Below are 25,100 nucleotides of genomic sequence, written 5' to 3'. Positions count from 1 at the left end.
TCGCAAAAAGTCCCACAAGATGCCTGTGACAAAGCTGGAAATAGAATTTCAGATCTTCTCATCCCAAAACACAGCCTGTAAGACTTCTTTCATTTCTGATCTGCATTGTTTCGCTGATGATTTGACAGATTGATGGAGAGACGAAGGATACAGATGAAAAAGAAGAAACTTGGTGTAATAGAAGAAGGCAGCTTTCAGAAAGATAACACACATAAGAGAGAGGCTTTGGAAGAGAAAGAAAATGAAGGCACAATGATACAACTAAATGCACCAAATTATGCTGCTCAGAACATCTACAGAACACGCAAATTTTGGAAACAGATCCTGGCACAGAATTGTAACAGAAAGGTCCAGACATGAACTAACATACCATTAATTCACAGCAGCCCTACTATATTACTCCTTATTTCTAATAAGCAAAAACTCTAGTCACTTGCATTTTCAGCATGGGATGGCTCTAAACCTACCAGGCAGAAGGGTATGATATCATTTGTTGCTTATTCAGTTAAAGGAGTGGGTGGATATGCTGGAACATCAGCACACCTGGATGTGTTGACAGTCAAGTGCCACCAGCTAGTTGAGTAAAGGAGGATTTTGTTTAATTATACAATGGAAGGATTTTCCCCAAAAAGCTCAAGATTGCAAGCTTGGGAGGCAGAATTTTATCCCAGTTAAGATGCAACATTTCAGACTTCATATTTACTTCATAAATTCCTTTTTATAAGTAGTAGAAGTTCAGCTCAAAGGAGCCAGCCCATGATGGAGCTATCCAGCAAGCAGCCCGATAACAAATCTATTCTTAGACAGGGTCAAGATCACTACAAGGGACACTACATATTTTGAATAAACTATATATGTTGAAATTCCTATATCATGGCTAGATGGGCAGTACCAAAATAACTTGGCCAACTTTTTTGAACAGCTGCCCAGAGATGAAGTTACCATTAATGCGGCAATCTTACAGGTAAGTATTTCTGGAAGAAAAAAAATTATGACAACCCAAAGTTGTTACAGGTATTCCAACAGTAGGTAGGGCATATAACACCTTACCTTGATTTTTATATACATGCAAACAAATGTTTTTTCCAATTCCTTTTGAATACAAAAATGAAAGAAGCTGCACTCAAAGGAATGGCTTAAGCAAGATATCAAGAGTAAAGGAAAAAAGTTAACCATTGAGCTCAATCATTCTCAGCAAGTTGAACAGCTGCTGAGATTCTTCCCTTAGTATTGCTCAGTCTTCCCTCTATCTATCCTCCTCTCACTGAAGAGTTCACACTGTTAGCAAAGTTAAGTAAGTGGCTGGAGCTTTTCAGCACATGTGAAGAAGAAAGACTTAGAAAAAAACAGGGTACCTCAACAAGTTATTACTTTGTCCTCAGTCATTTAGAAATGGGTTTGGGAACCCAGAAGCAGGAAAAATAATTTTTCACTTATCTGGTTAACTTCTCTTTTTCCTCTTTTAGGCATTTAAAGTGCAGCCATCTGTAAGAGATTCCTTCCAGAAGAAAGCTTTCAACAACTGTACTAGTCTCCAAGCCTTCTATTACAAACCTAATGATTGCTTCAGCCCTCTACATTGCCAGTAAATAGAGTAGGCAAATTAGAAGAGTAACAACAGTTCCTAATGATGTGATTTTGTCTTGCTGAAACCAAGACTGCAAATTGAATTGAATGTTCATTAGCTAACACCAGTTTACTGTGAGCATTCATATTTCACACAAGAACTGTTAGGCAACTGGATACTCTGTTAACAAAACAGCTTTTTCCATTCATTTGTGAGAAAATCCTGAAGAAAGAGAGAGAAGAATAAAGCAAGGTTCTCACTTGATGGGGATACCTAAAGAAATTCTTACAGTAGAGGCTTCAGGATGCTTTCTCACTCCTTTCCTTCCCGTGCCCCAGAACAGCCAAACCCCAGAACAGTCTCCTCCAACACCACTGCTGCACACCCAGGCTATGCTTGTGGCACATACACGTGACAGGGGGGAAAAGGTTTGGGAGGAGACGGTGATAAAAGAGCCCCAGCTCTCAAAAATGGCTTTGCTGGGAGTTCTAGCACTCAGGTGCTGCTTCTCTGAACAGAGCAGCTTTCATACGGCTTTGTCTTTTGTGTATTTACATTTCGGCAACCTGCCAGAGTTCAGAAACTTTCAAGCACTCTTTTCAAACCTTTGGACTTCTAAATAGATTGTAAAAGTCCCAGGATGCTATGGTAACATCTCAATTGAAACCCATTATAGCTGTTAGCCTCTGCCTGCTGAACTCAGGCAAAGCCAAATACGCACAATGCAGAGTCCCAAGTCCTCGAGAAGGATGGAAGAGCTTGCCAGGACCCTGCTGTACCCCTAGCAGGTGCCACCTTTGGTTACCATGCAAAGAGCTGAACACTCTTACAGGACCCCTTCTCTACCAAATGGAAAACAAGGAACAATGACCATTTTTCCTTAATTGACAGCATTACTGCTTGCATTTTCTATCAAGAGCACGATGAAGAAAAAATTTTGAAGGCTTCTTGGGCATGAACCATCTACACACAGACTCACAAACCCACACACCCTTTTCCTGCCAGCTACACAAGTGTCTAAGTCATTAAAACGGAGTTGAGTGTCTCAAGCAAAAATAAAGTAGTCTCAAATGCAAAGTTGCTGTCAGAGGCTATGTTTAGACTGACCAAAATGTCTGCAGAGGATTTCATGTCAATATTACAGGCATCCCAGGATTTGTTTTTTCTTGACACGCACTCTGGACTAGTTCTAATCTAGTCCCATTGACCGAATGCTCATTTGCAGAAGGAACACATCTTCCAGTTTAGCTCCACCTGAAAGGAACCCAGAGCTCCAAGACTGCTTCATTGTGTGAACTAAAGCACAGTAAGTAGGGATAACCAGGAGTGTTAAGATTAGAGACTATGTTATAATGGGTAACAAAGAACTCGCTCTAGCAATAGAAAATACTGAAATACAAAAGGCTTTAAAAAACACGCTATTTCTGTTGTTAAATAACTCATCCAAAACAAAGCATCCCCAAATGACCCACTGCACTTAGCCCAAGGCTATGCTCTGAGATAGCAAAGTGAGGTTTACCTTGCCTAGAAGGAACCCTGAGAGGGAACACTTAAAACTGGAGGCATAACTGGGTTTAAAAAAAAAAAATCACTATTACTGTTGTACTAATTAAATTACTGCTGAATGAAAGTAGTTTAGAAAGATCATTTTATTCTTCACCTCTTGGTTTAAGTGTACTACAATATTTGCAATATTCATATGAACCACTGGACTGTTTTTTTAGCTATCCCCCTTGAAAGGTAGTGTAGTGTAGTGTAATGACCATGAGCATTCCTCACTTCACAGCCACTGTTTCAAGTGCTTTTTTAAATTCCACAGACCTTAGAACTTGGGACACTGAGGTCAGCCTCAAGGAAACCACCAACTTTCTCTAATGAAATTAGCAGGTTTTTTTAGACATTTCCTCAGAAATGTGTTAAGACAAAACAGATGCTAAAAGTTATTCCTGATGACTGGCTTTAAGGGAAAATAGTTGATTTTTTTAACAACCAGGCAGATAGGAAATCATTAACACTATAAAATTTTGGCAAGACTGGGTGCTATTACACTGCAAACACCAAGACTGGATTTTTTGAGATCCTTTCTGTCTCACCCACTCAAGTTTACTTCAGCTGAAGGGTGTGGAAAGGGGGAATAGAGTGACACAAATTTTAACTACGTGTTTTTAAACTTCTTGATATATGCTAGGAATCTCTGTAGTCATGGCAGACTTAATACAGGTGGTACAGAGATTATCCCATGTACTGGGATGAAGGAAATTAACCACAGCACCTGTGACACAGCTCAGAGTAGGCAGTGAACAAGCTTTCTTATGTTGCTTTGTAGCAAATCAGACCCTCTGAGACCAGTTTACAGATTCTGAAGAAGGAAAGGATTAAAGGAGTTTCTGTGCTTGCTTGTTATTACCCAGAAAGCCTTTATCTTTAGAGTCCCTCTCCCTTAATTTTTCATATGCTAGGTCAGTAATTTAACACCTCAAGGCTTGCATATCAAAAGCTAAAATTACTGTATTGTGTTGAATTATTAGCCTAGGATTAAAAAAAAAAAAAAAGGCAAATGGGGAGGGGTGGGGATGCAGGAATCTTTAAAAACAGAGGCCTTTTGATCAGAGCAGCATCCTGCAGTTTGCTGTAACTCAAGCTGACCATTCTTACATAGCAGGAATTAAGAACTCCCCCTGCCAGGCAGGGCCCTATTAAAACACAATAGCTGTTTGAAAAGGGTAAGCAAGCTGATATGGATATAATAGGCCACATATTGGGGCCCCTTTCTACTGTGAAATAAAGCTTCTTCTTAGAATTATGAGCTGGGTAGCCTAGTATTCAGGAAGATGGGAAAGGGCATACAATGAAAGACCGTAAATAGCCCTGCAGAAGCCCTCCAAGGTGCTTTAGGGAAAAGTAAAGAAGCCTTCACAGATAAGCATCAATCACCCATGACCAGCTCTTTCAGACTGATCAGGTGCAATTTCAGACTACACGGAGTTTCAGAGAGTCTGGAGAGGTCTTGCTGGGATAAACAGAGATTTAGTTTTTACAGTAGGAAACTGTGTGAGTTGCACACCACAGGAACAGCTGCATGAACACCATTATAACTAGCACTGCAAGTTGCTACCCAGCTTCCCTCAAAAAAACCTTCCTTTTTCTGCCCAAATCTAAACTAAACACATAAATAATAAACCAATCCAGAATTATAACTACACAAGGAAAACTGATAACTCACCAGCTAATCTACTTAGTATTTGTTCAAACTGGTATTTGACATTTTGAGACAAGAAGAAAATTCCTCCCAAACTGCTCTATAACTCTCTATATTCTGAGGGTATGGGAGATGCAAGTCCCCTGTTAGCTTCATTATCATATAGCCATGAGCTCCATTCTTTGGCTTCCTTTATTAACCAACAAGTATTTCTGTCCCTCCTGTCATGCTGTAGAATTCATTCACTAGCTTCAAGATGCCACAGAAACAATACTGTGAACCTGTGGCAAGGGTGATAGCACAAAGATGAAAAACACTATTAAAAACACAAGCCACACAAGGTAACATTCTGATTTCCTCTTGTCTAACAGGTACAGAAAGTAGCTATGGAATTTACATTGGCTGCAGATGAATTTTGATATCAAAGCATAAATGTCCACCAAAGGAGGAACATGGATTTGAAAAGTATTGAGGAACTGTATCCATCTTGAGCTCCTAAGATCAAAGTAAAATGCCAAGTAAAGACAAATTGACTTCTCAGAAAGTTGAGGCCAAAGTATAAGTACAAGTAAGAGCCTGTTTGCTCCATTCTGCATGAATTCTCCTGTTGTAAGACAGTTTCATGTTTTATAAATTAGACTTTAAACTATTTTAAAAGGTAGCAGCCCAATCATGTTTGTGATGACACACAAAATACTGAAATATAACTGAATACCTGTTCCAAAGAGATTCAATAACAGTGCCATGCAAACAGATTCCATATTTGCTCATTTAAGTCTTCATTTGACTGGAGAATTTCAGCAGAAAAAATTTGCAACTGGTACTCTCTCACCTATTCAGTTGCCTTAGCAAGAACTATAGCACATCAAAGACTGAGTAGCTTCCAATATTTTCATCATGGCAACAAATGAACCTTGCCAAAATTCCTTAATATGGATGAAGTTACATCATTTGACATTAATGCTAACTCTGCATGTGGAGATTGCTTAGCTAAACCACTTCGTGCTCACTACAACTGCTTGGCTACAGTGTTGACCAGCTACAGTTTGTTTAATTCACTTGAAGATACACAATAACATTAAATTTGCAGGGCATGTGGTTATTGCAAGTCACTAATGCTAATGTATTCTGGGATCTGTATGGTTTCAACAACACAGCACTACAAAGAAAATGTCAGGTTCTTTGAAGACATGCAGATTTCTAGAAACTAGACTTTTAGGCTTTTTTACTATTATTTAGTTTTGTTTTTAAAGAATAGGAAGATAAACCACATTTTAAAAATGCATTTTTCAGGCTTGCAAGACTTTTAGTGTTTGATATTCATGGAGATGCAGACATAGTTAAGGGATTTTATCCTGTAAAGGATAAGGAATCCTATTATGGGATCTTATCCTATCCCATTGCTGCAAACATTTGCTGATTTTTACAGTTTGTCACATCTACTTTAGGAAAAATTTTCCATTTATTGACCTTGTGCACAAGGGAACATATATATTCTTAGCAAAGCAATTAGAAATGTTCCTCAAGGTTTTCTGTGACACCTCAACATTTTGTATTTGAAGAACAAACACACAAGTCCTCCAACAACACAAAACTGAGAAAAAAACCCAAACCAACAACAACAATGAAAAAAACCAACAAACCAAACCCCAACTTCAATTTTGATCCATCTTTCCTTAAAGATATTTCTGGGAAAAAATAAAGTGTTCCTCAAACTTACAGTACTTGATTCCAATTTAATAGAAAGCCTTACAGGTTTAGACAGATGGAAGCCAAGAACTTTAAAACTGATCTCCTATACACATAAAGTAGCCTAGACTCATGCCAAAGTGCTTCATTAACACAAGAACTAAACCATGTGAGTTAGTAATACAGAGAGAGGTACAGCTATTAATGAAGTTACCATGTATCCAACAGTGGTACTCATACTACTTGAGACATCAAAAGCTTTATTGGAGAAAATAGTATGTTAAAAAGAAAATATTACTAACAGAAAATTATAAAACTATGCCTTTCATTCTTAAAAATATTTTTTAATTCCCACATATAATATGGGAAAAAATAGTGTGTACCAAACTTTCTGCGCTGCTCTGTTTTTCCAAAGCTGCCGTTCTCATGTACATTTCTACCTGATTCCAGTTCCCAATTTCACATTACTAAAACAGTTTCCTTCACAACATTTAGTAATATTGCAGGAAATCCAATCTTTCCAGCATGTGACCAAGCATGAAGTGAGATTATTGCTTTATATACACATTGCAGATCGTATGGAAAAGACTGTAAGTAGTTCCACTACATCTGTCGTGGATATATCACTATTTATCTTTCTTATCTTTTCCTTTATATATCAACAGTGACCCAGCAAGCACAACTGAGCAATTTTCCAGAATGATGGAGAAAGCTGCTTGTCAAACAGTTACATCACCACTGAATATCTAATTTTCATCATGGCAAACTGTACTACACACTTTCCTCAATGGAAGATGGACAATGTAAGATTTCCAGAGATTCCCAATTCTGACTTGAGGGCCCTTTCACTTCTGCAACAATACAAACAAAACCACAGCAGAGATGCTTATTAAGAAATGCAAGAACAGGGCAGGAACTAGCCAATATCACAGACATTATTTTTAATAAAAGCAGACTGATGGAGAAAGTAAAACTAAACAGAAGACTCTGTGACATCCCAGAGAGGGTGTGATGCACATTGCCAGCTTGTGTCCAGCCTCTTATCCACCAGCATCCCCAAGGCCTTCTTGGCAGGGCTGCTCTCAATCTGTTCATCCCCCAGCCTGTATAAGTTCATACATTTGAAGTCACAAAGTCTGATTTTAACTCCCAACTGGGATCATATACTTCTCCAAATTTGTATTAGTAATATCAGAAACTGTAATGAAAAGCAATAAAAAAGAAATTTAAGCATAAACAAGAATTTTTCTAGAGTTAAAAACTAAAGCTAGAGAGAGCATAGTATGTTCAACTCTAGTACAAAGAAAAAGCACACATTTAACTGAGATATATATTGTCTTGATGCTTGTACCATTTGCCACACTCCGGCTTTTAGGAAATTTCTTTCCAGTTTTATTAGCCATCCACACCACCTATATGCAGTTGGCTTTAACCTAAAGGAAGCTCAATTTCATGGCAGATGTGTTGCATTTCAACCTTCAAGGCTGTAAGAATAAATAAAATATATCCAATTACATAAGGTCTCCATAAAGTAGTCAGCCAACTCCTGCTGCAGCTATTCTGAAAAAGACCACAAGTAAATATGTAATTTCCATGATGTAAAGAAATAGGAAAGAAGTGGGCAAAGACTGCACTGCTACTCCAGTAAATCTATACCAGGAGCATCATAATCTGATCACACTGCACATGGAAATTGTGATTAACTCTCTTCAAAGAGCAAGAACACAGTGCAGGTCAAGTCAGTGTGTAAGTGCAGGTATCATGGATAACTACCCTGTGCTGACAAGATGCTGATAGCAAGTGCTAACATTCATATGTTTGCTTTAGCAAATCCTGTGGATTCTTCTGTCACCAAAACAGTATGAGAAGTTCCTTAAGTGGAATATATTACCACAGAGAGCATCACTGGGAAATGCTTTAAGTTCAATTTTGTTACTGCTTTGCTACAATTCTTCCAAGATAATCCTGTTTACCAAAAAGATTTTTTACCTTTTTATCCCCCCTGTATTTCTTTGCAAGGGACACATCTGAGTATACACTCATCTGTAAGATTCTCAAGAATAAGGTAAGAAAATACTACATTTTCTAATATATTGGCAACATGTACAAACTACAGTGGGAATTTTGTTATTGAAATTAATATATGCATTTTTTCCAGCTGTTTACTCAACAGCAGTCATCCCAATCAACGTATTTGTCAGGTTAGGACTTGTTGCAATGTTTGTTACAGAGAAACAACTCTGGGAAAATCAGGAGCTCATAGATCCTGGCTGTCATATCAAAATCCCAATGCTGTTTCTGCAATAAAGCAATTCTATAATAAAAACATTGGGTGACAGATCTATAGGTCACAGACAAAATTCATATAATTTACATTTTACATAGAGTTATCCACAACCCCCGGATCTTCCATAGCTCTCATACAAAACACATGCCCCATGCACAGTGGGCAGGAGGTATTGAAATCCCATTTCTAAGGTGGGCTGGAGAAACTACAAGAAAGAGAGTTTGCCCTTCTGACAATGCTTCTCTGTAGAGGTGAGTCTGGAAGTCAATAAAGGGACTAACAGAAAGGCTTTGTGTCCATTAGCAACACTCTTAGTGGAGAAATATGCAATTACTGTAGGTTCCCCAGAAAGATTTATCAACAAATTCAGTCCTGCAAATCCATGTACTCGATGGAGAGACACTTTCAAAATGTTTCCTTCACAGCAACTTATTCACATTAGCTGCAAAACCTCCTCAGAGCTTCTGGCACAAATGCTGCGTCTGAGTTCATATATTCACTCTCTTTCCACTGATAGCTGAAGAGCAAAGGAGAGGCAGACAGCAGTTTTACGCAGTGCCTTAGGGATCAAGGAATCCCAAGTAAAAGCCTGTCAGGAACCATCAAGCACATTATCCTAGCTGAGATTTTCAGCCCAAAGGGCTGCTGCACAGCTAGGTCATTGACAGCAGCAGCTTGATACTGATCACATGGCTCAGTGCAGTCTTGCATGGAGTGGGATAATTTTATCTTTTTCTCTCCAGAGCAGAAGACGTGTAAGAATCGGGATAAATCAGGATAGTATTTGAAGAATACACGAAATGTTGTGGGGTTTTTGCAATTGCTCAGAAGATTATATCAGAGAATATTTTAGGTAATATCCTAAAAGTATTAATACCTCACAAATACTACGGATTTGACCAAAACACAAAGAACTAACATAAAAAATCCAACAACTAATGCCCCTCCCCCAAACAGTTGTACTGAGAAATTCTAATGAATGGCTTCATCTCTCAGAAAGGGAATCTGGCACAACTTGTCAAAGCCCTAAGGACCTTCTCTCTACTGTTTTTGCTGTTTGTACTGTAATTGTACAAAGCACAGAGTCGACATTCTACAATGCTAGGTGCTGTAAAGTACATGCAGTACAATATCATTTCTGTCTTGAAGAGCTTACACTATCCTTGCAAACAAGACAAAACAAGTTACTCTGAAAAGGGGAAAGATACAGAGCAGATGACAGCAAGATGATGACGGTGATAAGGCCTACATACACAGATGCAAAGAAAAAAGAAAATTGATGGCTCTAAGCTAGCTCTAAGAATCTCTCCTTTTCATAATCGGATAATTCCGCTTATTTCCAGTTGCCAATTAAGGTTGCCTTCACTGAGTAGCTTAGTTCTCATGGGCATCCCATCTGTCTTGCTCCTGGCCCTTCCCCCCTGCCCTCCTCCCTCAAGGGTATTGAGACTTTCAGAGGAGGACATTGTTTACTCTACAGATTTATTTCTGTAATGTTGTACTGCAATAAAGGACTGAACAAGCCAAAAGTTTGTCTGATACCAAAGCCTGTGTCTACTGCGGGAGAAAACCAAGGGAGTGGTATCATATTTGTCCCTAAGGAAAGAGTTGAACAAATTGCTCCAGCCAATCCAGACAGCAATAGAAAATGAGGTACTTTCATTGCTAGAAGTTGATACTTCTCACCATGATAACATCTTCCTTCCCAAGGTCCCAAACTATACAGCACTGGCAGTCTTGTTACTAGGAACAAAGCAAATGTTCCTTCCTGTAAAACAGGGCTCTACACAGTGCAGAGCTGGTATTTTGAATTGCCAGGCACACAACAGATCTAAAAGCCGTATCTGACCCTCAACCCTGTCACACACATCACAGATGCCTTCTCAGATAAATACTGTTTAACTGTCATACAAGATCCAACAGGGGCGTTCAAGTCAAAGCCAGCAGAAACAGCCTTTACAGAAAAAGGGGATCTCAGACATCAGTTTGCAGAGTCCAGTGGAAGCAGTGCTACATCTGCAAGCTAAAAGCAAGATGCTTTTCCCAGTCATGCTCCAGCTGGCAGGTGGTCAGGACACATTTCACCAGAAACAAAAGAAAAGGAGAAGAGTTTTGCAACAAGAATATAGACTCAAAAAAAAGTCCATTCCCATGTCTCCAGTTCACTTGTGTTTGATTTATCAAGCAAACAATTAAAGTTACAGAAAAAACAGTTTCCTAACCAAGGTAAGTTACAACTGGTTATTTCTGAGTTTTTCAAAGAGTCTTGAATAGAGTAGCACATCTACCTGAATGCTGTAAGAGAAAGTTTCAAGCAAAGTGTTAGCCTACAAGAAAAGTAAAACATACTAGCAAGAAGTCTTTTAATCAATTTTTTTTTGCTGGTTCTTTAAGATGAAATGAAAAAAAGGACACACAGACTCCTTTTAAGAGCCCAGAAAATATAAAGTGGGATGCTATGCACATTCCCTCTGCGTGATCAAATGCATTAGCGTGGGGGCCCTGTTTTTCTTCAGTATAGGAAAGATCAAGAAAACAGGATGATAAATAATGTATGGGGGAACATGTTCCTTTAAGATATGTTGGCACAGACATTAGGCTGGAAGAAGCAAAGCAGCATTAGTGTGTAATTACACAGAGGGTTTTCAAGAGTCTGCATTTCATGGAGATTCAAGAGCAGAGTTGAGATTTCTCAGGCTTGTAATGAACAAATACTAGTAGCATATCAGCATATCTATAAAATCAAGATTAGTCCTAAGAGAGGCATAATTTTACTTGTTTAACTAAAAGATGTGGCTTAATTGACAGAGGGGTGATTGATCCCTGTTCCTGTAAGGGTCAGGAGTGAGCCAGATGAGGGAAGCCTCAAGGTACTCCCAAGATTGAAAGCAGATGTCCACATGATTGGGACAAATGAACACTGGAATAAAGTGGGAGAAAAAACTACCCTTGTAGACTAAAACTATTCTGGAAGGAAAACTGTAGAGATTAAGGTCAGCCCTCTGCAATCAGCAATCACAGTGCTAGATGGTGGATAGCAGTGAAATACATACCCAATTCCATTTCTTAGAAACAAGTGAAATACTCATTGTCAGCAAAACACTTACTGCTTGATCCATACAGAGCTAAATGACTGCATAATTTTCAATTCTGAAATTTCATTCAGGCTAAGTCCCAACTAAGTTTTCTTAATTACAAAAAAAAAAAGAAAAAGAAAAAGAAAAAGAAAAAGAAAAAGAAAAAGAAAAAGAAAAAGAAAAAGAAAAAGAAAAAGAAAAAGAAAAAGAAAAAGAAAAAGCTCAAAGACTTGAATTGACTTACGGTAAAATGAGGCACTGCAATGCATGATCGAAATGCCATCAGGTTGCTGCTCAGCAGTGAATATCCAGCGGAGACGTCAATGGAACACCACTATATTGAAGAGTATGCCCTCTGAGAAGAGTTCGGAAAATATCTAACACCTGTCCTTGACAGACTAATTTCAATTTCTAAAAAGTTACACAAGTCATTCCTTTACCCCATAAACACCTTTCTAAAAAGTTACTTGTTGGGGCCTGCCTGCTAGCTTTCTAAACCCTGGGCCTTGTCTCTAGTTTTAAGTCAGTATAAATAGGGAAAGGACAATTTTGAAAACTAGACATCCTAATACTAAGTCCCTTCATCTCAAATCACTGCAGCATACTTCAAAACATGCACATTTCAGTCCTCTCCTGCAGAAAAACATGGATTAAGGGAAACACTGGGAGAGCATCCACAAACCTTCTGGAATCTCACAAGTTAACTTTTGAGTTTGAAGATGCTGAGACTAAAGATCAAGTTTATTTGCTTGGGAGAGAAGTGTAGCCTTCAAAGCACAACCGGAGCAAATGTTGATAGTTCAGTGGATGAACAGAAATCTTTTGGGCAGTGAAGGCTCACCCAGGAGCCAGAACATATGACATTTTCATAATATGAAACTTTACATTTTACACCCATATTGGCTATCATTTATTTTCCACTTTAAAATGAAGAATCCCACATTTCAAATCTTCACAGCTCTCAAAATTATTAAGCTTGTTTGCACTTTGGTATGGGGACACAATTTCATCTGCTAAACTCCAGATATTTCATAAAAGAAACAAAGAAAAAAGATAATTACTAGTTTTATATTATAGAATGAATGAACATGCAGCCTTCTCCTGTCTTTCATGAAATCAGAAACTCCACAAAACATTCACTATGAACAAAAAAAATTGTAAAAACCATATCTCTGAAAATACATGGGAAAAACAAGATCACCAGCAACTAAGTCAATCTGAGGGCTTTGCTTGATGGTGATGGTTTTATTCATTACAATGGTCTTGAATCACAGTTTCCTCTTTTAAAGGTAGAGGAAGAACATGAAGTAAAAAGAAAATTATTATCATGTCAAGATGAAGAAATACTACAGAGAAGGATTTTGAACAGTTTCACTGAGTGAACAACCTCTTGCTCAACATTTAATTTTTGAAGTATATATGATCAGAAGTTCAGAAAAGGCACAGAAGTGTCAGTTTGAAATTAGATGCAAACTAAATCTAATCTGCAGAGATGTCGGGACTATAATTTCAGCTGGGCGTTTCAGAGCCACTTTGCCTTCAACTCTGGTGAAGAAATCCTGCCACTGGGTGAAGATCATTGTAATCCTGCTCTTATTTTTCTAAAGCTCTTGTTTACTGACTATTTGCTCAGCTGACTAATGTCAGTATTACTTTCTGTGGACAGAAAGCATAAAGCTTTCTCAAGAATTTTTTTTACAAATTAGTAAGTGAGATAGTGCTCATGTCCAGTATTTAAGGATTTATGCAAATTTTAGGGGAAGAAGAGGCATCTTATTAAAGCATCCAACAGGACAACAATCACACAAGGAGACAAACAGTTCAAATTCATACTCAGATAAAGGAAGAATGAATGCTGCTGAAAGCAGAAGCAGACTGTGAAACAGTTTGCTTCAGTATTTCTCAAGCAGTTTGATACTAACAGTCCTGACCAAGACAAGCAGAATTTGGTTTTCCATGTTTTTAAAATCACTGTTCCCCAGAGTGACTGCTTCACACGAATGTTTGTAATAGAAGAGGTACTGAACTGTACAAAAACCTTGTACATTTCCAAAACACGCTCAGACAGCCCTTGGCTAACCCAGAAAAATCCAGCATTGACAATATAACCAGCACGTGTCCAGCTCCAGTCTCCATGTACTCTGTCTGTTTCCAAAACCCCCTTTCAGGCTGCCCTATTGGCAGCATCCTGATGTACTTACTATTCAGTGAAGAACCTGGCAATGCCATACTGACTAATATCTTCTCTGTTCTCCAGCAGCTGGCTCACTGCATCCTCCATGTATGTGAGGACATGTCGCTGAGCTGCAAATAAAAGAGAATAAAAGACAGAAGTTAGAATATAAGCGGCCTGCAAAGCCCAGGGCCAGACAAGCCCAGCTGTGTGCCTTACACAAGACATCAAGCACTTGCTTCCTCAGTTAGAGAGTGGAGGTTAGAGTAGATAGCAAAATTCATCACCTCAATCCTGCTTTCCTTCCTGGCTACACAGAGTTCATCATTAACAGTGTGGACTCTTTTTTAGAATCCCCAGAGCTTTTGGTATTGAAGGAAGAAAAGGAATTGTGAGGCAGTTTCACTTGAAAATGCTTACTCCAGAGGAGTTCCTGATCTCTGTTCTGAGCCATCTTTCCCATACAGATTATCAATGCTGTTTTGATGGGGCTATAGCAGAGCTTTAGGTGTTCCTCGCCCTTCCCTCTATACCAAAGCCAAGTAGCTTTAAGGTTGTTCTGTAAAGGTTTCTTCCTGAAGGTGCAAATAAAAGTACATCTGTTTCCAAACAAGCATCAGTGAATGTGGCAGGTGGGGAACAAGTCTGAATGCCAAGAGAGATTTATATTGCTTAACAGCCAGTCTCAAATAACTCCCTAGGCCAAACATGGGAGAATTTCACAAATGGTGGATCTGCCAAAGAATGACACTTGCTTATAAGACTCCTGAGTAAAGACAGTTTAGTGCAACACAAACTGTTTTGCTGCTTCTACAGGGGGCAGACTGAACTAAACAAGCATTTGCCAGGGAGGAAGCAGCACAGATTTACCACTGAGCCCCTTTGATGTTTTTGGCTAGAAACCAAGTTGGAGCAACAAAGAGCCGAGTCTGAGGTGATGTGCCAGCTAGCAGCCAGTAGACTTTCCAAATCTACAAGTTCAACAATCAGAAGACAAGTTACAACGAACCCAGGAAAATAATTTCTAACCTGGAAAGCACACAAACCTTGTTCTCAAACCACACACCTCCATCCTAAACACGTAACCTACTGCACCTTTGCAAGTAGTGTCGTGTCCTAAAAAGAACAGGAGAAAACCCTTAGGGAATATAGGAAAGGCAAGGGCTGTTCTTGCTCCAGACTTGGCAGAATCACCCCCTCACCAGCAACTGGCCAACCTCAGACCCACATCAATATTCTCCAAACCATTTTAATTTGTGTTTAATATCCTGGTAAGCATTAAGTCTGTGCCACTTGATACACGGCATGGAAGGCCCTTTCATCTCAGTGTGGGGCAGGTGGACCTCAGGAGAGGCCCGGAAATGATTATTCCCATTGGATAAAGTGATTAAAAGTATGCATGAATATTGATTGCTATCAGGGGATTTCTCTGCCTAGAACACTTTCCAGGACAATGGTAAAATTGGTTAAGCACACCCTGGAAAATACCTTGCAGCTGATAGCAAAATGGTGAGCCAAAGGTTTAAAGATATTATCTGGTACTAAAAGATATAGGGCGTAGCTTTATTTAATTATTTTAATGCAAAGGAATAAATTTAATTTATGTGAGTGATTAAAGAAAAATAGCTCTGCGCACCTGTGTCCCCTGAGGGAAGAATGAGTCCTTGCAGCTCAGTCATAGGCTCAAGATAGCAACAACTGGGTAACTTTACTTCAGCCCATGCTTCCCCCCTCCTCCTGAAGCACTCCATCTCACACTCAGCAATTGTCTCCCCAGGCCCCTCTTGAGGTGTCAGCAGCACCAGATTATGCCAGGAAATGGTACTAGCAGACAGACTTTCACTCATCTCAGCCTTCAATAAACTTCTACTCACCTGCAAAACCATTCTCAACACTTTGTGGGGAAATATGCACTCCTTTCATAGAATAACCCCCATCAATGAACCATATTTATGTTATTTTGCTTCTTTAGAGTCATAAACCTCCCCTAAAAGACTTTGGGAATAGACAGGCATGGTGCCACAGTACTACACAGCACAATGTGGCTGACCTCTATACTTTCGAATCTGCTCCTGGAGAATAAACCAACTTTCAACGTAGAATTTTAGACATTTCAAAACGTACACAAAAAATATATAGGTCAATATTTAATACAATTGCTTGTAAAAGGGTATTTCTCCTAAGCTTTTTGTTGCATAGCCTAAGGATCCTGGCAAAGAGCCTCTATACCTATTTCCCAGAAGAGTGGGTAGAGGTGTGGGGAAGGGAACAAAACTGTGAGCAGAGAAATTAAAATAAAATAGCACTTGAGATCTCCTTGAGAAGTCTCCCTCTTTGCCTCTTTAGCTGCTGTGCTCATTTCCAGGTAGCACAGTTCACACTGCCAAACAAAATTCCAGCTCTGGCTTCCTGTTCACTGACTGCCCAGGTCCATGGAACGATGCGAGTAATATATTTTATAACCCAACTAATGCTACACTATACAGGAAAGTCACAGAACAAAATGTAATTTGCAGACAGGTTTTAGCAGGCCAGAGAGGCAAAATAAAGTGCCAGGAGTCTGGTTATAGCGAAAGAGTAGTTCCTTAATTTATACAAATGGTACTTTCCATAACAAACACTGGAACTCTACCGGAACATTAACTGTTTATGCAAGCATAGTCAAAAATCTGTGGAGTTCTAGGCAAAATAAATGAGATGATTCACACATTTTAATAGTTTTTGAAAATTCAGGGATAATGATGTACTCGTTGCTCATATTTTTGAGGCTCACTTTGCAATAACAAGGCAGCAAGTCCAAATCAGAATGTAAAGCCCAAATACTCATAGCCACTGTGCTGTTACAGCTTTCTGTCTCTACTAATTTTCTTCCTAACAGAACTGCAGTATACTGCTGTTTCCCTACAGGAGGTGTTGCATCAGGACATCATCCCCAGCATTTGTTTGTTTCGTGCTTATTGTAACAGAAATTCCCTACTCATACAGAGCTTTCTGATGCAACCCATACTCTGTAAATATAACAAAAATTCTCAACTCTGAAATCCCAGACAACTACTCCAAATAGGAAGCCACCGTGCCTGCCACACTCATTTGGTAGGTGCCATACTCTTTGCTGTCAGATTTCAAAACTAACAGTTGGTTTTCACAAAGGAATCTGACAGAGAAAGTTCACAGAGGATTTTTCAGGCAGCCTATAACCTGATGCAAAGTAAATTCATCTGCACAGAATATCTTAATTCTTATCACTAAACCACTAGCAGTGACGTTATACTTGGAGCCTCAGTCCAATCAGTAGCAGCATGTACAGCTCCTCCAAAACTGGCCCCTGCAGCACTTAGGAGAACAGCAGGGCCAAGCAGTGGCTGTTCAAGTCAAGCATGGCCAGACCAAGTCATAGAAACCTTCAGTTTACAAGTACAAGGCATAATGAGGATTACACCCACAATCAATCCACAATCTCTACTGACTTCTCTATAACAGATTAGACAATCACAACTAATTCCACTTAGCTGTAACCACACCAAATAATTATGCATATGTATTTTACTATTTTAAAATTGTAAAAACAGTCTTTTTATAAGACACCAAATTACTTGTTTCAATATTTCAATGAGAACAAACAATCCACTACTTCATAGGTTTGATTACACTTATTGTAAGAACAAGCAATGATACTTGAAAAGTCTTGAAAGAAAATTTAATGCAAATAATATCACTGCACAAAACCAAATATAAGCACTGATATTCTCGGAGCCAGAAATTTGGGAGGAAGGAAAGAATAAATGTCACCTTTAAGTCACGATACTGTGTATACGTAATGATTTTATTATCCAAGTGGTTATATTATTGCTTAACTCTTCAGGAGACCTGACTTCTTATGACTTCTGAAACAAGAGCTGTCTATCAAAGCAATTTGTTCTGTATGCACCCAACAAGGCTTTTTTTTTTTTTTTTCCCTACAATTGGGTCATTCCTGGCATAACTGAATATGCTGAAAAATCAGGAGTAGAAATTCCTGGATATTAAGACCAGCTTTTCTTACTTGTTTGCCTCCTCCTCAGCTGAAGTGCTGAAAATACACACTACTTGATACAATTAACATTATGATTCATTTCAGTTATCAGAAGCTCAAGATCATAACAAGCTTTAATGTATCTGGAGTATTACTGGCATTTTTTAATCTCTGAGAACATACACTCTGAGAGCATAAGGTATTAGCTAAATACCCTTTCAGTATTTGTTCTAAACTGGAGCTTAACTAAGGATACTACCTTATTATACACATTGGAAAGATACATCTATAGTAACATAAAATCAACTTCATGCAAACATTACCAAAACCATAATGATGCAAGAGAGAAATAATAAGGATGTAAACTGCAACCACAAAATCACATCAACTCTGGAAATTTTTTCCAGCATTAATGTTTTTCCAGGATGCTCATTATAATCTTTTCAGGCATCAGTAAGGACTTCATCTCTTCAGATGTTGCTAAGAAATGGCCAGGGAAAGAGAAGTAAGTGAACAAAACAATTAACCTAAATGCTACACCTCTCTACTGTTATAGCTCCTTCAGTTTTTCATAGCTCCACAGGGTAATTTCCTATTAACCCTCAAAAGCAAAATGTTTTTTGAAGCACAGAACATATAAGTACAAGTAGACCTTGTCATACCAGAGATAACACACAATGTGGGACGTGCTGTTACTCAGGAGCACATGCCAGAGGGTCACAGAGTGTAATTATAGCATATTTCATATGTTCAAAGTCTCAAAACCACTTTCAACAAAAAATTTAAGAAATCTTTCCATTTATAATTTAATCTTGACCATAGCTGAGTATTTGTTTCAAACAATGATCAGAACACTGCACATAGACTGACTTAATTGTGCAAGTCCTTTCAGCAAACTGCTTCTGGCAAGGTGTCACACAGCTGCTAGAAACCACCCCCTCACCAAAGCAAATTGTTGAGCTATCTTTTCTTTTTTTGTTGGTTGGGGTTTTTGGAAGTTTTTGTTTAAATCCAAAATTATTAATTGTGGAAGAAATTGTCATTTTAGTTTATTATAAGGCATTAAGTAGCCTGATGGTTCCCTACCTATTCATGCTCAGAAGGACCATACTCTCCTGTTCTGGAACTCTACCTTCAGGATCAGATTTCACCCGTACCTTTCAAGTTAAGGTGAAAATCCTGTGGTGCAACAGCAGTATGGTGGTGAAACCTCCATCTTTTGGACTAAGTACTAGACTGAGTCTAAGAATACTCAAATTTAACCAACATTTCTCTAAGCAAACTCTTACACATTACATATAATCCACATTGCAGTTCTCCTACCTCCTACAACAGAGCAAGAAATAATTTTTAAAAAATATATTCTCTTCTCTTTTTCTAGACCATGAGATCTTTCAGCCACAGTGCTTCACAGAAGTTCACCAAATGTCTATACTAAGAGGAGAATCAGTGTCAGCTGAGATGTCTGGATAAAAATGTAGCCTATGTGTTGACTATGCTGTTAAAGGAAATTATTGTACTTGCACTTGCCAGATCAATATTTCTTAAGACTGTTCAGAAGAAGAGTCAGCCTTAGGCTTCAGCAAAGTCTCTACACAACTGAAGTTCTCTGTTGGGAGCTACTCAGTTTTGTAAAAGAATGGATACTCTTTCTAATCATCAAACCTGAGAACTTTTATGAGAGAGATGAGGAAACACAACCATGTTTCTGGCACCTGATAGGTCCAAGCTTTACTGATAAGGCACTTCCCTAACAGAGTATTTGCATTCTTACATGCCTTATATTGGCAAAGAAGGCCAAGAAACAGCACCCTGGAGCTGGGTAGTAGAAGGCAGGAGAATACATAGAAAACAGAAGTTTGGAAATTTGCAGTACTCTACTGCTTTTTCTCCGTAACAGGAAAGGGCAGTAGGGAAGTAATACAATACCAAGCTTCAGAGACAGCTGCATGAGCAGAACAATACGCTAAGTGCTCTGCTGCCTGTTATAAATAACTGAGCAATCACCAGTTATTAAACCATAATGAGGAAGGCATGAAAAAGTGTCTCAAATATGCCTCTTTTTGCCTATTGTAGTTCCAGTCTCATCCATCAAATGAGAAACACGTAATCATCACTATACCCAAACAATAAATGTTGTTTATTCAGTGAAAATACTGTTTATAATGTCCTGCTTGTAACAACATCATCTTCACTGTAGCCTTTCTGCAGACCTCATCTCCATTTCCATTCACTAAGTAATGGTCATCTCTTTTCTTCTATTTACTGTCTCATCATGGCATGAGACATATTGCCCTGATTTTTATATTCCAGGAACTACAGCATAACAAAGCTTTGCAATTATTCTTCATCTTAAGTGAATACTTAATACTCTCCCTGATAATTTCTATTTTAACTGACAACTGCTTTTATTTCCCTCTTAGCATTCCAACTGGTTGTAGAAAAATTATCTCAAATTGGGGGGGGACAGGAGGTATGGAATAACACAGCAAGTAGCACACTATGTTATTCTGGCTGCTCAATTTATGTGTTGGTCTGGTTTTGATAATGAGACAGGGAAGAGAAGAAGAAGGGTTTGGCTGAGTTACCCATTACAGCTCAGAAATGGCAGGGTCATCTGGTCTGTGAGAGAACACCTTAAGTGGGAAGCTAGGGCAACAAAACTTCAGAACGAAATTATAGAAAGTGAAATTTATCACAGTTCCTTACAACCCCACTTCAGAAACTGTATTAGCAAGACTTTGAGGTGCACAATAGAACATCCAAATAATGGTGATCTCAGAATGCCTGTGTAGAAAACATAAACGCAACTTAGAAAAACATGTAGGGAGGTTTGCTTCATTTGGGGTGGGACGAGAGCAAGTTGGGGGTTGTTTTGCTTTGGTTTTTAAGCATCTTCCTTAATTTCTTCCTTAATTAATTTTCCTTAAATTCCTTAATTTTCCTTAAATTCCTAAGGATCTATGAACAGTTTGGCAAGTTATGAAGTCTCACGAAGGCAAAAACACTGGTTTTGGTAACATTCATAGCTAATAAGAATATGCTTCTCTCCCTCTAATAAACAACAGAAACTGCAATCTAAAGCCAAGGTATATGAAGTAATGAACAGAACAGACCCTTATACAAGTCATTCCTCAACCTAACATGGTCACATATCTTTTTCTGACCCCAGTGTCAGAATAATTTATAAAGTTGTACAAAATTAAAAGGGAATTCCAAATCAGCATGTGGCACAGAGATAAAAGGAGGCTCACTTAAGTTGCTAGCAAAGTTGCTTGCACCTAACAACCTTGTAGCTGTCTAGTGTCTTACCTTCAGATGTCCAACTGCAAACTGGTTTATTTTCACACATTAAGTGTTTTTAGTCTGCTTATTAGATTGTTTGGAGTGATTCAATCCTTACTGACAAGTTTCACACAATTAAAAGTGCCTATTTCATTAAAAATAATTACAAGAACCTAAAACTACATTGGCTCATTAAGAAAAAGAAATTTTACAGCTTTCAACCTAGAGCCACTCTGGAAAAGTTATGAATGTAGGTTGAAAATGTTGAGGTAGTGTGACAGACTAGCACAAACCCAAAGGGTGTGTCTAGCATGTTTCCATGGCACTGTGATGCTGTTCCCAAACACCCAAAACTCCACAACTGAAATCAGAAATAAGAACTTCAGCAAGGCGAGTCCCATGATAGCCACCCTGAACAGAGCAGTAAACAAACCTATTTCTGTCTTGAGTTTCCTTGACACAGAACAGCATTGCAGTTATGCAGGTATGCACAGAGCACCCTAACAGCAACCTAGCAGCAACAGCACAATGGCATTCTACTCTAAGACGACTTAGATCACTTCTTTGCTTAAATAGTTAAACAAATCTCTTTTAGTCTAGTAGCCCCTGCAAGACAGGTTTTTCATTCGCAGCAGAGTTTCTATACTCTTGTTCCATTTTGACTTACAGAAATAGCAAAATCATGATGGAACAAGTAGCACAAAACAATCTATTCCATTTCTGACCTTCCCTTGTACAAGAAAACCACAGAAAATTATGTATACCTTCATAAGAGTTATTACTGAACAGCCTCTTGGGCCTAGGAAGTAAAGGCTGAGAAGTTTCACTTCACAAACACTCTCTTGAACACAATCCAAATGCTTAGTACTTGTAATTCATCTCCTCTTCAGCAATTAAATGAAGTCATATTGACTTTTTCCATCGTAATTATTTTTATTTGACACGTTAACTCAAATCACTTTGCTCCTTAGTTTCCTGGAACATCAAACTGTTACAGCCAGCTTAAAAAGGATGTAGTCTTTAAAGGAATAGCTGCTTCACAGGTTGGATTTTAATTTTATGTAGGAAACATCCTTATTTCAGAATTTCAGAAGAAAAGCTAACATTCGAACCATCTCGCAACATAAGAACTGCACTCCTTCCCATTGTTGGGAAACGAGCATAAAAGAAGGATGCTCACATAGATCTGTGAGCAAAACAGGTTGGGAATGGGTGAAGTCTATCACAGAAAGGCTGGACGCCTCTTGCTACTGCTCACACCTCTGGGCAGCGGAGGGATGCTCCGTGTCCCTGAGGGTCTGCAGCCCTCCCACCTCGGCGCCCGACAACCCCGCTCTGTCACGGCCCGGTGCTGCCCGCTCCCCAGCCAAGGCGCACACGGAGCCCCTCAGCCCGGCCCAGCCTGGGGCCGCTCGCCGCAGTCCCCGGGAAGGACGGGCCGGCCCTCCCATGCCGGGCCGCAGCTCACCAGCGGGAGAGAGCCCTCAGGAAGCCTCCCCGCCCCGCCGCGCCGCTCCTCACCCAGGTACTCGGGCCCGGGCAGCGAGAGCCGCTCGGGGCTCAGCATCCTCCTCCTGCCGCTCCTTCCCGGCTTCCGCCCGTTTCCAAGGCGCCCGACGCTCCCGGCGCTGCTCGGCCGCTCGCCCCGGCTGGGAACACGCCCCTCGCCGCCGCAGTTCCGCACCCACGGCCGGCCCCGCCGCCCTCAGGGGCTGGGGGGGAAGGGGCTGTGCCCGGAGCCCGCTGGGCGCCCTGAGCAGCGGGAGGCGGGGTGGCCGCGATGCGCCCAGGGCCCAGGGAGACCTCAGGGAGACCTCAGGGAGACCTCAGAGAGACCTCAGGGAGACCTCAGGGAGACAGGGGAGAGCCAGGCAGCAGGCTCTCTCGGAGAGCCGACATAGCAAGAGGAGAGGGACTTGTAAGGACTTTCTTGAATTACATTCAAGTGTCTAATTTAAGGTCTCTACTGCTAGGGATTATTTAGAACTACAGCTGTAGGGAAAAGACCTTGATTTGAAGGTAAATTATATGAAGTTAAAATCAAGAATATGCTGAGTTGGAAGGGACCCATCAAAATCATCTAGTCCGGCTCCTGGCCCTGTGCAGGACACCCCCAAAATCACACCATGAGCCTTAGAGCATTGTTTGGATGCTTCTTGAGCTCCGCCAGGCTTGGTGTTCTGACCACTTCCTTGGGTTAATGAATTTAATGTGTAGCACCTTCCTCCCAGAGGACAAGGACTGAAAGTGTGAATGACCAAGGAGATCCTTCATAGTTGTGTCCCTCGGTCCATACTGTCCCAGAGCTGGAGCTTTTGCATCCCTTGTGCTCAGGAGAGGTAGGCATGGGGAGCCTCAGGAATTGTCCCTTCTGTAGATTCAAGTAGAAATGAGCAGAAAAGTCCTGAGTCACAGGGCTCTGTGATAATTGATAAAAGATTCATGTTAATCATAAAAGTATTGGGGTTTGTATAAACTAGAATACTAAGGTCTAAAGTGAAGCATAGACACTTAATAGAGAAAAAAATGTGATTAAATCATTCTGTTTTAAATCCCCCTGTTATGAATATTTTGTTTCTAAATAATCTATCTACTACCAGTTTGTAAAATCAGACTTTCCAATAGTCCGATAGATTTTGCAAAATCAGACTTCCTGTCTTTGTTTTATCAATGGCTGCCTATCTACAAAGACCAGAACTTCCCGATTTCTGCCAGCTTTATCTACCAAGACCAGATGGTTATCTATGAGGCTGACTCTCAGAGACTTTTACACAAATGTTTATTTCGGCCAATACTGCTTGCCTGGCAAAATCATGACAGCAAAGAAACAAAAATTATTAATTACAACAAGAAACCATGCTATAAGAAAAAGCTGCACACCAAGATTTGACAGTGTGGAGTAGGCAGTGACCTCTCACATTTCCCCAGTGCTGCTTTGCTCTGTCTATATAAAATAAAGCAATCTAAATTTTGCTGAATATTGAGACTTTTGTTTCTCATTTACAACAGCTCTTTCTGTTATTGGCTGAGAACTTGTCTGGGAATGGCCATTGTACCAGGTATGTAGGAGAGGCAGAGCTCTTCATGTGGCTGGAGGCAAGCCTGCTGGGCTCCTCTTTCCCAGAAGCTGATGTGGTTAAAATTCGCAAATTACTTTGCAGTTTCTTTCATCACCATTAGAAAAAATACCAGCCCAGGATGTAATCCTGGGAGTAAAAAAAAAAAAAAAAAAGAAAGAAAAAAAAGGACTGCAAATGTCCGACAAATGCGAAAGAACAGAAGTGAAATGAACCGTTTGTACACACATATGATCTGCCTTTATTCACTAGAGGAAAATGCTGAGGCATTGGCAACTCAACTTTAATCTATATTTAAAGGACGACCACACTTAAAAAGGGCAAACAATATATTATAATTTAACTGTTAATATCCCACATAAGATTGCCTGGACCACTCCTCTGTCTTTTGTTCTGTCTTTAAAAGCATATGGCTTAGATATAAATATTTCAAAGATGAGCAGAGAGAATAGTTTAGGGAGCAGACAGTGAGGCAAGCCAGACTGAAGAAAGATTGAAAAAATGTAAGATTGCCTTAAAGAGGATAAGTATAACATATGAAATTGTGTTATTTAAAATTATTTGTGCTACAATGAAACTCATTCAAAACTCCAGTTTGCTCAATCTTGCACTTTGTACATTTTATTATAGGCTATAAATTTAATATGGGATATTTTTTAGTAATATACACAATTAGATTACAGAATACATTGATACAAGATATTTTTGAGCCCAGAAATTCAGCAGAATTTAGA

The 25,100-nt window shown here is 39.4% G+C and overlaps 1 protein-coding gene across 2 annotated transcripts in view; it reads right to left on the bottom strand.

The window, feature by feature from the left end:
• C6H11orf49 (chromosome 6 C11orf49 homolog) overlaps positions 1–22,954 on the bottom strand; it is a 78,403-nt gene extending 55,449 nt beyond the window's left edge. Inside the window, exons 1-2 of one of the 2 annotated variants that reach the window (XM_033063809.1) lie at positions 22,811–22,954; positions 14,021–14,123 (exon numbers count right to left, since the gene is read on the bottom strand). In XM_033063809.1, the coding sequence (XP_032919700.1) occupies positions 14,021–14,123; positions 22,811–22,856 (149 nt within the window). In that variant the 5' untranslated portion in view covers positions 22,857–22,954. Of the gene's footprint in view, positions 1–14,020; positions 14,124–22,757 lie in introns of both variants that reach the window. The other variant, XM_033063808.1, reaches the window with a different exon arrangement.
• Between the last annotated feature and the right edge of the window lie 2,146 nt (positions 22,955–25,100).

Source organism: Catharus ustulatus, chromosome 6 (genome assembly GCF_009819885.2).
Source record: "Catharus ustulatus isolate bCatUst1 chromosome 6, bCatUst1.pri.v2, whole genome shotgun sequence".
NCBI classification, from domain to species: domain Eukaryota; kingdom Metazoa; phylum Chordata; class Aves; order Passeriformes; family Turdidae; genus Catharus; species Catharus ustulatus.
The sequence above is the reverse complement of the archived record's forward strand: the minus strand, read 5'-3'. Positions and strand labels throughout refer to the sequence as shown.